The sequence below is a fragment of the Hyperolius riggenbachi genome, chromosome 1, assembly GCF_040937935.1.
Source record: "Hyperolius riggenbachi isolate aHypRig1 chromosome 1, aHypRig1.pri, whole genome shotgun sequence".
Lineage (NCBI taxonomy): Eukaryota > Metazoa > Chordata > Amphibia > Anura > Hyperoliidae > Hyperolius > Hyperolius riggenbachi.
The window spans coordinates 271,248,650-271,265,190 of NC_090646.1; the positions used below are offsets into that span (position 1 = coordinate 271,248,650).

The following is a 16,541-nucleotide window of genomic DNA, read 5'->3' on the forward strand; positions in this document are numbered from 1 at the left end:
ATTGTCACCATAAAAATCAAATTTCAACAGCAACTGGTCTGAGTGTATTAAGTGATAAAGATGCTAATCCTGCATTCAAAACTTGCAAAACTTTTTCTGCTGTTATGGTTTGTAGTTATCACATACTTTAGGGGCACTGGCCCTAGTGCCAAACAGTGCCAAAGAGTTGAATGCTGGGAGTTCTTTTTATCTATAATATATTCCTCCTCTTCCATTTATTTCCCTATCTACCTGCTTATCAGAAACACCCTCTGATTACTGGTGTTTACAAGCAAGACTGAGGTGACTCAGTGATTGGATGTGTAAATAAAAAAGACAGTGCAGTTGTTAGTATAAAACTCAGTGGGGAGTGTCTGAAGACTGTGAGAGGAGGGCAGCTAATGAATACACAATGAGCAAGAGAAGGGAGGGGGTGAAACAAGAGTCAGGGAGGATATGATGTCAGCATTAGCTTGGCAAGATGGCCACTGCCTAGAATAGGATTTTCTACTTTTCCTTTATACAATTCACAGGAATCATTACGTGGATAGCACAATACATCTGTTATGTAAGTAGAAGTAGTATTTATCTACTTATATATGTGTTTTTTATTTCTAGGTTAGCATGGGTGTCGCTTGTTCTTTAACAGTTTCACAGCATCAGAACTTTGTTTTTCTTACCAAAGCATCATTTTTAGCTGAATTTTTAGCTAAGCTCCACCCATCAAAGAAAACGGCTTGGGCTTTTTTCCCTGATGCTGTGCAAAGCATGATGGGATTTCCTATGTTGTTGTTCACGTTGCCTAGCATCTGGGAGGGGTGATCAGCACACAGGACAGTTGGAACTGCATCTCATGCTCCCTGTCACCTCCTTTCAACCAAAAAGATGTCTGCCCTCATGAACTCAAACATTTGCCTGTTCTTTTAAAAAAGGGTGGGTAAGAGATTACATTACCTATCTCTTTTAATTAACATAACTAATGTAACTTAATGACAGTATGTTTGTTTAGGCTGAAGTTCCTCTTTAAGTCATGTGACAAAATTATAAAACACATTTTCTACGCTTATTACTTTCTAGCAGCCAGGGCCATTTCTGGTCTATTTGTCACTGGCAACTGGCCGGTGTACTTGTGGAAACAACGAAAAAACCACACTGACACCTGGAGCTGATTTGGTACAGTAGAGCCAGGTATTGGGAGATGTTGTAAATGCTGAAAATTATACTCATAAGTGTGGGTTGCTCCAAAAGGAAACCACTTGTATGAGCAGGTGGGGAAGTACCGTGGATTCTAGTGGTGGGTAGCTAGTGTTCATTAACCTGTAAGGGCAGTTTGGTATTGTTAGATTCAAGTGGCATGTAGGTAGATTCTAGTGGCAGGCTGGTAGAAATCAGTATGTAATGCAAGGCAAGCAGTAATCAGTGAATTCTAGTGACAGACAAGTAGTGAAAGTCTGGCATTATGTGACGGTGATGAAGTACAAGCAGTAGGTAGGTTTTATTTTGTCATGTAGTCTGGTATGCAGTGCTTGCTATTGAATTTTCTAAAATGCTAATTAAAAAAACAAGCAAGCAAACAAACAAAAAGTGTGTAACTGAATCCTGTGACTGGATAATATTGCATGACACATAAAAGAACCTTTAATCATTCTTTTTTCCTTTGGGTTCTGACATAAGTCTGGATCTCACAGCAGAAGCATGGACTGCGGCAAAAGTTACATATTAGTATGCAGTTCAAAGTTCCCGAGTCATAAGAGTTTCTCTTAATTTTAGTTTTAGTCGCATATGATAAATATGCTCTGTTTTGCAGTAAAGTGTGATAGATACATTTGCTGCTTGCAGCCTGGCAGTTTAATGAATGCATATTGTGGAGAGGGTACAACAGCAACTGTCTGAGTTTCTCAACCGTGACAAAAAACACAGTTGGTGTACAGTAAAAATGGTAGGATGGGAAAGATAAGCTGATGACAAACGCGTTGTGCGCCATAATGTTATACTAGGCAAGATAATTACACCCTAAACGCCTCATTTGACTTCAGTGCACGGGAATGAAAAGATGGTGAAAGCCATAAAACTCCTGAACTGTATATAAAGATACATCTGTGTATGTCTCCCCTGGAATAGTTTCTTGAATGGCTGAATATTTTATATGTAGTTATGAAATTAGCATTTCTGATTAATTGCATCCTGCTGGTGGATAGAACATAAAATTGATGGAACATTACAGAGCATTTACAAGTGAAATTGTTTATTCTGTCAACCAATCTCTTTATTTTTTTTTTATTTTTATTTTTTTTTAGTAAATGTGTTCCAGGGAACAGAGTCTTATTGTAGATGGCAGATTATATCTGTTGAATAAAATCCAGCACCACGGTAGCTGGAACAAATTTGGGCTAAATAACAGAAAAGTATCAAATCCTGAAACTTAACACATTCAAGATTGCAGTGCAAGAATTGAATTTCAAACTTTTTTAATGTGTATGTCAAGAGGGTATATTACTGTTACTTATGGGTTTGTAATTAGTGATGGACGCAAAACTGAAAAAAAGAACCTTTATTTCAAAATAAAATATTGGCGCCATACATTGTACTAGGGAAAAATTTTAAACATTCCAATAACCGGGACAAATGAGCAAATAAAATGGGTGGGTTTTAATTACGGTAGCATGTATTATTTTAAAACTATGGCCGAAAACTGAGAAATAATGATTTTTTTTTGATTTTTTTCTTATTTTTGTATGTTAAAAAACAGTTATAATAAAATAATTCTTAGCAAATGTACCCCCCAAAGAAAGCCTAACTGGCAGCAAAAAAAACAAGATATAGATTGTTTCATTGTGATAAGTAGTAATAAAGTTATAGGCAAATTCATGGAACGAGCGCTGACAGGTGAAAATTGTTCTGTTTTTTTAAGGGGATAAACTCTTGGAGGTGAAGTGGTTAAACTGGGGCCCTGATTAATAATGCAGTAAACTAGCATTCTTTATTTTACACCCCTTTTATATATTAGAACGTTATAACCATGATATGCAGTATATACTGTTACTATGTGCTTATTCTGGTAGTAAACCAAGTACAGTGTATGTTGATCTATGCTTAAACAATCTGTTGTGTAAAAAGAAAAAAAAATATTTGTAAGGTATTTTAAGTACACCTAATTGCATGTACACTAATATTGTAACGCTGTGTCTGTACTACATGCAGAACAGCAGAACTGGTTGCACCCAGGTTGAAATTAATATATTTACATTACTTCACCCTCTGTCTCTCCAAAGCTGCGTGCACACACTTGTGTGAACTCAGCTGTGGCAGACCATAAAGACCAACTCATCCGAGAATCTTGAAAGAAATCAAGCCAGCGGTGAACTGCTTCATCGCGGTCCGCTTGTTGTCCTTCCGCCCTCTGCATAGCAACAGACACATCACTAGCCAGGAGGGTAGTGAAGCATCTGTACTACAGCGTAGCTACTGCACTGTCGTAAAGGGAATGTGTACCGATCCCTGCCCGGTGACAGAACTACCTCGGTGTGTATGAGGCTTTTAGCTGCATGGTAATTTTGTAGCACATAAATAGAAATATTTTTCTGCTTCACAGTTCATGGACTCTGATATAATACAAGCGTAGGATGAAAAAAAAAAAAACTCATTGTGTTGTTGGGGTTTGTCAAGAAATCTTATATCTATAGTTAACATTGGACACACAGACCATAGAATAGGTTAGGTATGTATGTGTTTTGCAAATAAATGGTTTATGATCATAGCTAACTATTATGGTTTTCTTGTAGATAGCATTATCTAAAGACATATTAATAGACAGATCATTTTAATTTTGTATTTTTATTTTCAGAATGCCACTCCTCCTGTGAAAGCTGCATCGGGAGAAATCATTTAAATTGCACTTCCTGCTCCCCTCCAAGTGTTCTGCATTATGGCGCATGCTTGCAGTCTTGTCCTGAGGGTTTTTTCAGTAAGGATGGAACATGTCATGGTAAGTAGACACGAAATGTTTATAAATGTTATCACCCTATCTGGCATCTTCACTCCTAGATTGCTCTCAAAATTACATAGAGTAGGAGGCAGCCATAGCTTTTTATAGACACAACCGTTGTGCATCAAGCCACTTCATTCTGAAAACAACACAGTCATGGGAGAATGTGTTGGTTTCTTTGGACAAAAATAGAAATAATCCACAAAACAGCTCATTAAAAAAATTGCTTTATGCCTTCTGAAAATGGATTAAATGAAAGGATGTGGTTGCCCCTTGTATACCTGCATGCTGTACATATGTCATCAAGTAAATCAATGGAATTGTAAAAAAAAGATAAAGACCTGTGGCCCATTACATTTTCTACTGACTTTTCTCCAAGGAGACTGTCAGGCCTTGCTGGTATAGGATTCTGATACACGTTGTATGTGGATGCGGCAGACTAGCTCACACTTCCAAAGAGTGACCTAACACATACACAAACTCTTTGTAAGCAGATCCCACATACAACGTGAAGCGCAGAGACTAAACCAGCAACCTTCTGCGGAGGGCAAGGCACAAGAAGTAATGAGCAAGAAATAGTAATAGTCACCTGAGTTCCAGAAGCATCAGCAATCCAGCCGAATAAGCAGATGGTGCTATTAGCACAGAAGACCAGAGGTCGTAGGTTAATGGATATGCTGGTTCCAGGGCCAATTGGTAGGACAGTGTCCAGAAGGGAATGGATACTGTGATGATGAACTTATTTATGCAGATTCTAGGGTAGGATGAAGTCCAGGAGATATAGAACCCAATGACGGTGTGCTTATGGGTATGCAGATTCCAGGGCAGGAGTTTATAGCGAAGTCAAGAAGGCAAGCCGGGTCATACACAAGAGACAAAGTTACAAACATGAAGCAGACAAGGATTAATCAAAGACGAAGTCATATACAGAGCCAGGGTCATACACAGAAGTCCAGCAAGAACCGATCGTGGTACAGACAAGGGTGAGACAGAGCCGTGGTCACTTGACAAGCCGAAGTCAGCAGGAGAATCAAACAGGTTTCCAAAGCAAAGTACAGGAGAGGGCTAGGACAAAATCGTAGTTAGTGGACAAGCAGGAACGGCAACAATGATCAATAGAAACTTAGTCAATCAGACAAACGGTGAGCGCTACCTAGTAACAGACTTAGCAGTTACTATCATGGGCACTGACTGAGAGCACTCACCCACATTTAAACTAAAGGACTAATCAGAGAGCAGCGCTGCATCGCGCCGCATAGACGCCTGTCACTACCTCCTTCGATGCCGGATGTACTGAGAGCGCGTCCTCACTCTACCCAATCCACTCTGATGCCTCCTGCGCTCCAGTGACATCATTGAACTGCAGAGAAGCGGAAGTACGTGTCCCTGGTCGCATGTCGGCAGTCCCCGCAGCCTGAGAGGTAACAGACCTCACAGAGACATTTCAAACTTTACCATTAAAATACCTTTAAAGCTCCCAATATGCAAGAAAATATGCAAAATAAGTTTGATATTACTTTTTTATCTACTTTTTAGTACTTTTTCAATTGCTAAGTGCTAAAAAGTTATTTTTAGATAACATTAAATATTCTCTCTTGGGAGAAGGAGAAAAGGTAATTGGAAAAGGGCCAAAGTTTTGGCTCACCTACAAAGATATTTTAAAATGACCAGGACACATTTGTTGGGAAAGATCCTAAATAACTGGATGCAGATTATTTTTCAAATTGGCCAAGAGCAACATATTGAACTGTTCTGAAGTGACCTTCCTTGAGGTCCTGATTTGAATACTCTAGAAAGAAGTAAAACATGGAGTATGGAGAAAGCACCGTTCACTCCTAACTCACCTGGAGCAGATTTATTCTAAAAAAAGTGGACTGAGGCTGATCTACCTGCTAATGGATTAAAACATCACTGTGAGCTACAGGAATTGCTTGTTTACAGTGATTGCCTCATAAGGTTGTGCAACAAAATTTTAGGTTACGTGTCCTATAATTTTTAGGTTGAGAATAGACCGTTACATAATAACGAAATATCATTATGTTTAAAATGTAAAATTGATTGTCACAAAAATACACCGTGGCCATTCCTGTTTTTAAACCATGTCTTCAAATTCTGGTTATCTGATATATATCCTATCAATGTGTTCTACCCAGGCCAGAAGGCAATTACTACAAACCTTCATTTACAGTTGTTCACTGTTTCTCTCACTGTATGTGTTATATCTTACTCATTCTATGTTCCCTATTGCAGCATGCCATCCATCATGTAAAGAGTGCAGTGGAGCTTCTGATGGTGAATGTCTCACATGCCACCCTCATGCTAGTCTTATTGGTGGTTATTGCAAAACTTCGTGCCCTGATGGACAGTACCTCAACCTAGTTGGTTACTGTGTCGGTAAGTGATTAACTGTATTAATGTGATAACTGTGGTGGTTACCTGTTCAGTTCAACTAAATCAGGGAACAGGCTTGTTGGCCTGGCGTCCTTTTGGCTGATTTATTAGAGAGTAGCTTACCCGTGAGGTTATATGCAGGTTAAAAAAAAAAAGTTTGCCACTGAGTGATTACATAGGATTACAAAAGCACATGTCCCTTGCTTTCAGCTTTAGAAACAATAGTTGCAAGATCAGATAAAATATCACCTAAGGCTGGTAAGCTGAATTAGCCATTGGCGTATTTAATGTCTTGGAGACTTCATTGGTAAAAATCCTTCACAAATACTGTCACTGTTTTATAAAACTCAGCTATTATGGATTCAGCATTATAATTATTGCAGCTAAAGGTAGAAAAAAACTTACGGATGAAGGCAAAAACGTGCACACACGGTACCATTTCAGTTCTAAATGGTTGATCTGTCACTGAACAGCAGATGCTAAAACATAACAAATTATGGCATAACATCCTTTGGGGTAAATATTAATCACCACTTTGCATTAAAGATTTTCTTGCATTTTTGCGAGGATTATTTTTACCACGGGTTTGAGGATAGATGTGTTTAATGATAGTTGTTCTTTAACTCTTCATTTTCCTGCTTAAAATGAAGATACTATAATCATCTTTGCTAAAAGGTTATCCTGTTTTTATGATTCACTTTTATTTGCAACATTTAACAGGAATAATGGAAGAGTAATGTCATATTATGCAGATATATGCTAATTAGGCTTGCACGAATATGCTAATGCTACAGAAATAATATCTCTTGCTGTCTTTGCTATGAACAAAGCATTACCAATCCTATCACTTTATCTAATATTGATGACACAAGCATACATGCCAGAAGTCCTGTATTTATCAACATCATGTAGTTCATACAGTTCCTTATTCCGGGGAAAGCCATGGCAAATTTACTTTAAATAGTCCGTACTTTTACGCTAGGCATATGCATATTGATTTTTTGCCTGATCCAATCACTTTGATTAAATCCCTCAACATATACTATCAAATCAACTTTTAAGTAATTTCATTCAGTTTTATTGAACTTGTGACCAGACATGTTGAAAAAACTTCTTGTCAGTGGGTGGGGAGGAGCAGTGAGAATCAATGGCTGTTTGCCATTATACTGAATCAAATGGTTCCAACACTAGCATTTTAATCAAAAGACAATAGATCTGGAACAGAATCTTATTGAGACTGAATCAATAACTATCAGATCATTTGCTGAACAGGGAGAAATTAATAAACTTGCTCTACTGGGCCATTTTTAATCTGTGTATGCCTATGGTATTTCCTGCCAGTTGTGTATCTTACCCTCCCCTCTCCATTGAGGTGTACTCACTGCTAACCAGAATCAGAAAACTGTCCGTGTAGTGATCATTACCAAACTGGCACCCAAAACAGTCGCTTAGGCTAGGTTCAGAGTGGTCGGTTGCATAACTCACGTCTTGTAAAGACTGTGAACTGCAATGGAGACTGAACATAGACTTTAATACAAAGCCTGCATACAGCAAGTTAGAATAATGCTATCCGTTACTTTGAACAGGCCCATAGAATTGTATGGGTAGTGAGCTGACATGCAGAATTATTCTGAAACGCAACTGACCACTGTGAAAAGGGCCTCCTGGTAATTTTGGGTGACAGATCTGACAGATTTTCAAAGTGAGTACTTAGCATCTGTAGCAGTATTTTCATAAGAAGGTTACTTTAAAGAGAACTCGAGGTGGGTTTGAAGAATATTATCTGCATACAGAGGCTGGATCTGCCTATACAGCCCAGCCTCTGTTGCTATCCCAAATCTCCCTAAGGTCCCCCTGCACTCTGCAATCCCTCATAAATCACAGCCACGCTGCTGACAAACAGCTTGTCAGAGCTGGCTGTGTTTATCTCTATAGTGTCAGTCTGCTGCTCTCCCCGCCTCCTGCAGAACTCCAGTCCCCGCCTGCATCGCTTCCCTCCCTGCTGATTGGAGGGAAGGGCGGGGGCAGGGACCCGAGCTATGCAGGAGGCGGGGGAGCAGCTGAGACTGACACTACAGATGTAAACACAGCCTCACAGCATGGCTGTGATTTATGAGGGATTGCAGAGTGCAGGGGGATCTTAGTGGGGTTTGGGATAGAAACAGAGGCTGGGCTGTATAGGCAGATCCAGCCTCTGTATGCAGATAAAATTCTTTAAACACACCTCGGGTTCTCTTTAAACACAATTCCTAATTCATAGAAAGCAACTTTATTTTATCTTTATTAAAAGTCCAAACATAAACATTTCTGTTAACAAATGTTTGATCTGCACAATAATGCATAGGAGTTAGGGAATCAGTGACTACTGTTATTTCTTCAAGATAAGTCTGTTTTTTTCTTTTTTTTTCTTCATAATAATAGTTTTAGGCCTAGTTCAGTGGTCAGTTGATTTGCAGAATAACTCTGCATGTCAGTCAACTCAATACTCATACAATTCTATGGGTCTGTTCACAGTACTGCATCATAACTAATCATGTTATTCTAACTCACTGCATGCAGGCTTTGTATTAAAATCTATGTAGTTCATACTTATAATGTGTGAGTTATGCAACTGACCACTGTGAACCTAGCCTAAAAGTGAAACTTTAGGGGCTTCCTTTCCATTCAATTTTCTAACAGACTGATGCTTGTGCTCCTCCTGGATAGACCACAATCCTTCACTTTCTGTTTCGTCAGAACTGAAGGAGGGTATAATTTATTTTTCTCATGACTATGCACTTAATCAGAATAATAAGCTACATGTTGCACTTCTTATTCTCCTATAAATTAAGTTAGGTCACACCCAATAATGTCTGCCAGCAGAATTCTGAATCGGTAATACTGAGAATTTCAAAACTTGACTTTTTCATTAGGTTTGGGGTACTACAAATAACAATTTTAAGATATTCGTATTTCTAGTACTATTGGTAACCAGTTGTAAGAGTTAGCATTAGGCTTCCCAGTGGTGCAAAATAATGGATGCATAGTAACATGGAATCCCACACTGCAATATAAAACTTATGTGGCATTCACAGTGTGTATGGTGCAGTGCAATCTAATAGAGTAAGGCATCTTAATGCTCTACCTGCAGTACTTTCCTGCATAACGTGTGCGTTAACAGTGGTGGTGTAGCATACTTTTGATGTTCATTGTATGCTTCACTATATGACACACAATGGGCAAAGATCTTGAGGGGTGACTTTCCCATTCCGATCCTGTTATTACAGGGATTGCAACGCAGCTCCCACTGTTAACAAAACCTTAAGCTTCTTCAACAATTAAAAAAAAAAGTGATTTATTAAAAGGGCCAAAAACTATATTGTGAATTAACACTGAATATAAACATAAATGCTTTTAATATGAAGATGTGTGCACATTGATGGAAACCAATGTACAGGCCTAATTCCTTAATCCAAGGTATTTTTTACAGATGAGTAAATGGAGTAATTATTTCTGAACCTAATCACACCGTACACATGAACCACTGAGTTTAAAATATTTAAATTATATTTCAGCCTCCGAACTGTTCTAGTAGTTGCAGACCTTGTTTGATTGGCTCTATGTCTCTTTTAAGGTTTGTTATTACTAATAAGTGTTGTGCATTACACAGCAAATGAGGTGGATTTGTGTATGCCAATATTTGTATTTCATTAATTTGATGTACTTGTATTCAGTAATGCATACCAGCACATGCCACTATGAGCAATTTGCTAATACACCATACATTTTAATTCCTGCTTACTGAATTACATTTTATGCACGCACATTACCTCGCTTGGATCTGTCATTATGTCTACAGTGATAGCAGGAATTACTGCCATGCTTTTTCTGCTTACAAGATAATGTTAAAGTAGAAGGTTCTTTGCATTGGAGATCTATAGGGAGAATTGTACTGATGACAGTAATCGTGTTTTCAGAGATAAACTTTAATAACCAGTCAGATATACCTTTGAAAGAAATAGATATCTATTTAATGAAGCTGGTATTTAAACAATCCTTTTACAGAGGAGTCGGTTATTTTACATTAGTTTTAACATAACCTTAACTGTGAAGTACAAGATAAACAGGCAATACATTTGTGTAATCCTAAAGTGGATTTAACCTGAGGAAAAATGTAATGGTTTTGGATGCGAATACTTTTCTTGTATATGTGTATACATCTTAAGGTCTGCTTAGAGTACCATCGTTTTTATAAAGGACACATATCAGTCCATAGTTATTAGCTATTAGCTTTATGGTCTTGCGAAAGCCCACATTGCAGGGCGAAACGATCGTCGACCTTCCTCCGCACTTCCAGATCTACTACATGTGCTGCTAAGTATATGTGTTTTACTGCACATTTATTTTGCCTTTTATGATGATTGGATTTAGGTTGTGGAAGTTTTACAAATCATACAGCGTGTTGCTCCTAGAATCTATTTCTACTTGTCAGTTTGTGTTGACTTATCCTTATCCGGATGTTGAACCGCATTTGTGTATGGAAGTATAGTACAGGAGGAGTATAGGAGGAGAATATCTCCTTCTATATCTCCTTCTGCGAAGGAGCGTGTATCCCATCCAAGTCCTTCAGGGTCTACCCCAACAACAAGCCCTGGTTCAACGACCGGCTTCGCCGACTCCGGAAACGCAAAGAGGAGGCGCACAGGTCTGGCTCCCTAGAGGAATTCAGAGAAGCTAGGCTCGCCCTGAAAAGAGAACTGCGATCGGCAAAGAGGGCCTACGCTGAGAAGCTGGGGCTCTGCCTTCAGTCCACCAACACACGGGAAGTATGGAAGGGCCTGAGAGCAGCCACGAACTTCAAACCAACATCCCAAACGGCGACCCCGAGCCCTCGACTGGCGGAGGAGCTCAATGAGTTCTACTGCAGGTTCGAGCAACATTCCAACCAACCCGTGGTCAAATCCGCATCGACCTCTGGTGTACTCGGCGCCCTGGCTCCTAGCACTGTTCTAGAATCAGAGGTACTCCGGAACCTCCGGAAGCTGAACCCCAGAAAATCTTCCGGCCCAGACGGAGTGTCGTCTGTCTGCCTGCGAACCTGCGCCGATCAGCTAGCCCCTGTGCTCACCTCCTTATTTAAGCAGTCATTATCTGATGGTACAGTCCCCTCCTATTTCAAGAGGTCTATAATTGTACCAGTCCCTAAAAAACCAGGCAGTACCGAGCACAACAACTTCCGCCCAGTTGCCCTAACCTCTAACATCATGAAGTTTCTTGAGCGGTTGGTCCTTGCCCACCTGAAGAGGTCCACGGACGCCCTTTTAGACCCGCTCCAATTTGCATATAGGGCAAACAGATCCGTGGAGGATGCCATCAATGTCAGCGTGGCACACATCACTGAGCACTTAGACAGGCCGGCCTCCTATGCCAGGATCCTGTTCCTAGACTTTAGCTCAGCGTTCAACACGATCTGCCCTGACATCCTGATCACCAATCTGACACAGCTCGGAGTTGATCCCACTCTCCGAGCATGGATCAAGGACTTCCTGTCAAATCGAACACAGCAGGTGAAGCTTGGCAACTATTACTCCAGCATTCGAACCACCAATACTGGGGCTCCACAAGGCTGTGTTCTGTCACCTCTACTGTTCTCCCTTTATACCAACGACTGCATCTCATCCGCTGACTCTGTGAAGGTCATCAAATTTGCGGATGACACCACTATTATTGGCCTTATTGGTAGCAACGGAGAGCATGAGTACCGTAGCGAGGTCGAGAGAATCTGCAACTGGTGCAGGGAGAACAACCTAGTTCTCAACACAGCAAAGACTGTTGAACTAGTTGTAGACTTCAGGAGGAACCCTCCCCCCCTCTCCCCTGTCCTCATTGGAGAAGCAGAAGTCTCTACGGTGTCATCGGTTCGGTTCCTCGGCACGACTCTCACCAATAACCTGAAATGGGGGCAAAACACCACTAAAATTCAAAAAAAATCCCAGCAGAGGGTTTTCTTCCTGCGCCAACTGAAGAGATTTGGCATGCCACGGGAGCTGCTGACCAGCTTCTATACTGCCACCATAGAATCCATCCTCTGCTCCTCAGTCATTGTTTGGTACGCGGGTGCAACGGCCAGTGATAAACATAAACTGCAGAGGGTCATAGCTGATGCAGAGAGAATCATCGGATCTCCTCTTCCACCTCTTGATCTGCTCCACTCCGCTAGATTGAGGAAGAGGGCCACCATGATCTCCCGTGACCCCTCTCACCCTGGCAACCACTACTTCAAGCTCCTCCCATTGGGCCGCGGCTTCAGGACTATACCAGCCAAAACCACCAGGCGGAAGAACACCTTCTTTCCCCAAGCCGTTCGGTCACTGAACTCTGACCTTTCCCGGTCCGTCCTGCACTCGTAGCTGCCGGGCCGGTCAGCTGGTCCCCGTTGCTGCCTCCCTCGGTTCTTACCCGGAAACGGGGGCCTTGTACTAGTGTTTACCGGCATCACTATCTGTATATCTGATTACTGCATTTCAAAGTGTATGTGTTGTATGTCTTTACTCTGTCTTTGCCATGTGTACCACAAATAATTCCGATTATGGCTCTTGCTGTTCTTGGCGAAATAAAACTGATTCTGATTCTGATTCTGATTCTGATTCTGATATATACTGGTGTGCACTTGCTTTTTTCTTTTTGATTGTACATAGTTATTAGTTACTTGTAGTTTTGAAAATGGAAACAAGGAAAATATTGCTTGACATGGGATATACACGATATCAGTTAACATTATATAAAAGAGGAATAAAAGAGCACAGTATGCACAGATGCCCAAATAGCAGAAAGTGGGGAGAAAAACAAAAGATTGTACTGAGTGTTTAGGGATGGTCCGAAAGGTTGATTTCTGATTCCAACGGAATTCAGCATTGTGATACAGCGCCTTTGCAATTTCCGCAGAATTCCACTGAATTACTAATTTCCTACTTTCTGATTTCCACGGAAGGGTTTTTCATGCTATTTTTGCGGAAATTTTTTTTTTTGCGGAATCCGCTATTTTTTGCGGGTGTATGCTATTATGCGTAATCCACATTTCTGAATGGCAACCATTGTACTTGTCCATGATTGGACCAATATGTCAGAGTCTTGTGATTGGCCTAAAATCTTCAAGTCTCTGTGAGACGGTATTCCACGGAATTTATCATTTCTGCATACCGATTTCCGATTGGATCCCATGAATTCTACACCATACAAAAAGCCATCTGTTTGACATGTATAGGATTTTCTGTATTTGGAAAAAGGCATCTGATAATAGTAGTTTATATGATAAATAGTAAATACATGGAACAGTCACTCAAATCTTGGCTCACAATCACTTGATATAAGTTTGTGTCTCTCTATAAACAGACTGAATATCTTGCAAAAAGAAACAAATAGCAAGTTTATTAATATTTTTGTAATATACCACAAAATACACTTACATACAGGCATAGAATCTCCATGGCATTAGTGAAAAATGTGTGCAAATAAATGAAGGTGAGTCTGAAATTCTTGTTAGTTGCTCTATTTCAACCTTGTTTCAATAGACCATCAATAGGCCATCACTAAAGTCTAGACTCATTTCAATACTATCATCTTCACCTAATGAATATATAAATAATTGTGTTAGGTCTCAACAGTATTTCAACACGGTATGCATCATTTTTTTAATAATATTAAAATCAATTCATTATTTTCCTATGTTTTCCTCTTACAGATTGCCATCCCCAGTGTCAGTACTGTGTGGCAAATTTGCATGACACTGGCAGTGTGTGCTTGAAGTGCCAATACTCCAGATATTATTTCCTTGGAGATCGCTGCCTCCCAGAATGTCCTGATGGCTTTTATGTAGAGGAAAGAATCTGTAAAGGTAAAAACATCCAAGTAATATAGCCACAAGTCTTCAATGAGATTTCTGTCTTTTTCTTGTCCCAACCATTTTTACATTGACACTCACTGTGGCTCTTATTAATTCCTGAAAGACTGTACTTGCCTATTGAATGCTAGAGACATCGGTATAAGATCTGCAGTGACACTCAGAAGCACCAGTGTTGCTAACAGTATACCAAATACTGTATACATATACAGGTCCTTCTCAAAAAATTAGCATATTGTGATAAAGTTCATTATTTTCTGTAATGTACTGATAAACATTAGACTTTCATATATTTTAGATTCATTACACACAACTGAAGTAGTTCAAGCCTTTTATTGTTTTAATATTAATGATTTTGGTATACAGCTCATGAAAACCCCAAATTCCTATCTCAAAAAATTAGCTTATTTCATCCGACCAATAAAAGAAAAGTGTTTTTAAAACAAAAAAAGTCAACCTTCAAATAATTATGTTCAGTTATGCACTCAATACTTGGTCGGGAATCCTTTTGCAGTAATGACTGCTTCAATGCGGCGTGGCATGGAGGCAATCAGCCTGTGGCACTGCTCAGGTGTTATGGAGGCCCAGGATGCTTCGATAGTGGCCTTAAGCTCATCCAGAGTGTCGAGTCTTGCTTCTCTCAACTTTCTCTTCACAATATCCCACAGACTCTCTATAGAGTTCAGGTCAGGAGGTTGGCAGGCCAATTGAGCACAGTAATACCATGGTCAGTAAACCATTTACCAGTGGTTTTGGCACTGTGAGCAGGTGCCAGGTCGTGCTGAAAAATGAAATCTTCCAAAATCTCCTGATAGCTAGCTGCATTGACCCTGCCCTTGATAAAACACAGTGGACCAACACCAGCAGCTGAGATGGCACCCCAGACCATCACTGACTGTGGGTACTTGACACTGGACTTCAGGCATTTCGGCATTTCCCTCTCCCCAGTCTTCCTCCAGACTCTGGCACCTTGATTTCTGAATGACATGCAAAAGTTGCTTTCATCTGAAAAAAGTACTTTTGACCACTGAGCAACAATCCAGTGCTGCTTCTCTGTAGCCCAGGTCAGGCACTTCTGCCGCTGTTTCTGGTTCAAAAGTGGCTTGACCTGGGGAATGCGGCACCTGTAGCCCATTTCCTGCACACGCCTGTACACGGTGGCTCTGGATGTTTCTACTCCAGACTCAGTCCACTGCTTGCACAGGTCCCCCAAGGTCTGGAATCGGTCCTTCTCCACAATCTTCTTCAGGGTCCGGTCACCTCTTCTCGTTGTGCAGCGTTTTCTGCCACACTTTTTCCTTCCCACAGACTTCCCGCTGAGGTGCCTTGATACAGCACTCTGGGAGCAGCCTATTCGTTCAGAAATTTCTTTCTGTGTCTTACCCTCTTGCTTGAGGGTGTCAATGATGGCCTTCTGGACAGCAGTCAGGTCGGCAGTCTTACCCATGATTGCGGTTTTGAGTAATGAACCAGGCTGGGAGTTTTTAAAAGCCTCAGGAATCTTTTGCAGGTGTTTAGAGTTAATTAGTTAATTCAGATGATTAGGTTAATAGCTTGTTCAGAGAACCTTTTCATGATCTGCTAATTTTTTGAGATAGGAATTTTGGGTTTTCATGAGCTGTATGCCAAAATCATCGATATTAAAACAATAAAAGGCTTGGACTACTTCAGTTGTGTGTAATGAATCTAAAATATATGAAAGTCTAATGTTTATCAGTACGTTACAGAAAATAATGAACTTTATCACAATATGCTAATTTTTTTAGAAGGACCTGTAACTGGTTTAGGATAGGTAATGCATTCTATAAGAAATGTGCTCTAAAAAAAAGTGTTCCCCAACCCTGTCCTCAAGGCCCACCAACCCTGCTTGTTTTGTATAAAGCCACAGAGGGGGTTAATCAGCTCTGCTGCAACAATAATTACTCCACCCGTCATTGTGTGTGGTTTCCTGCAAAACATGTACTGTTGGTGGGCCTTGAGGACAGTGTTGGGGAACTGTACTCTAAAGTGTTAATGATAGTATCAGTCTTGTCTTTTTTTTTGTCTTTTCATTCTCTTACCATAATTTGAAGGACTCATAAACAACCTATATATTATACTTTAGCATCTAGAATTATTTTCATACTGTAACCCTCAACATCCTTTTCTTTCTATTGAAAAGTCTGCATGCAACCACTCAATAAATCTTTAATGCTTAGCCAACAGAACCAAAGTAAATCCTGAATGTTAAAGTCAAAATGAAAACCATGTATTGACTGTAGTTGGTCAATATTAAATAACAGAGACAAAGTCAAGTAAAAAACCTTT

The 16,541-nt window shown here is 40.1% G+C and overlaps 1 protein-coding gene across 2 annotated transcripts in view; it reads left to right on the forward strand.

Annotated features, from left to right (window-relative positions):
- The window catches only part of FRAS1 (Fraser extracellular matrix complex subunit 1), a 730,981-nt gene that overhangs the window by 437,120 nt on the left and 277,320 nt on the right, over positions 1 to 16,541 (forward strand). For both annotated transcript variants that reach the window (XM_068233564.1, XM_068233565.1), the window contains 3 exons: positions 3,824 to 3,964; positions 6,215 to 6,358; positions 14,076 to 14,228. In XM_068233564.1, the coding sequence (XP_068089665.1) occupies positions 3,824 to 3,964; positions 6,215 to 6,358; positions 14,076 to 14,228 (438 nt within the window). The remainder of the gene's footprint in view (positions 1 to 3,823; positions 3,965 to 6,214; positions 6,359 to 14,075; positions 14,229 to 16,541) is intronic.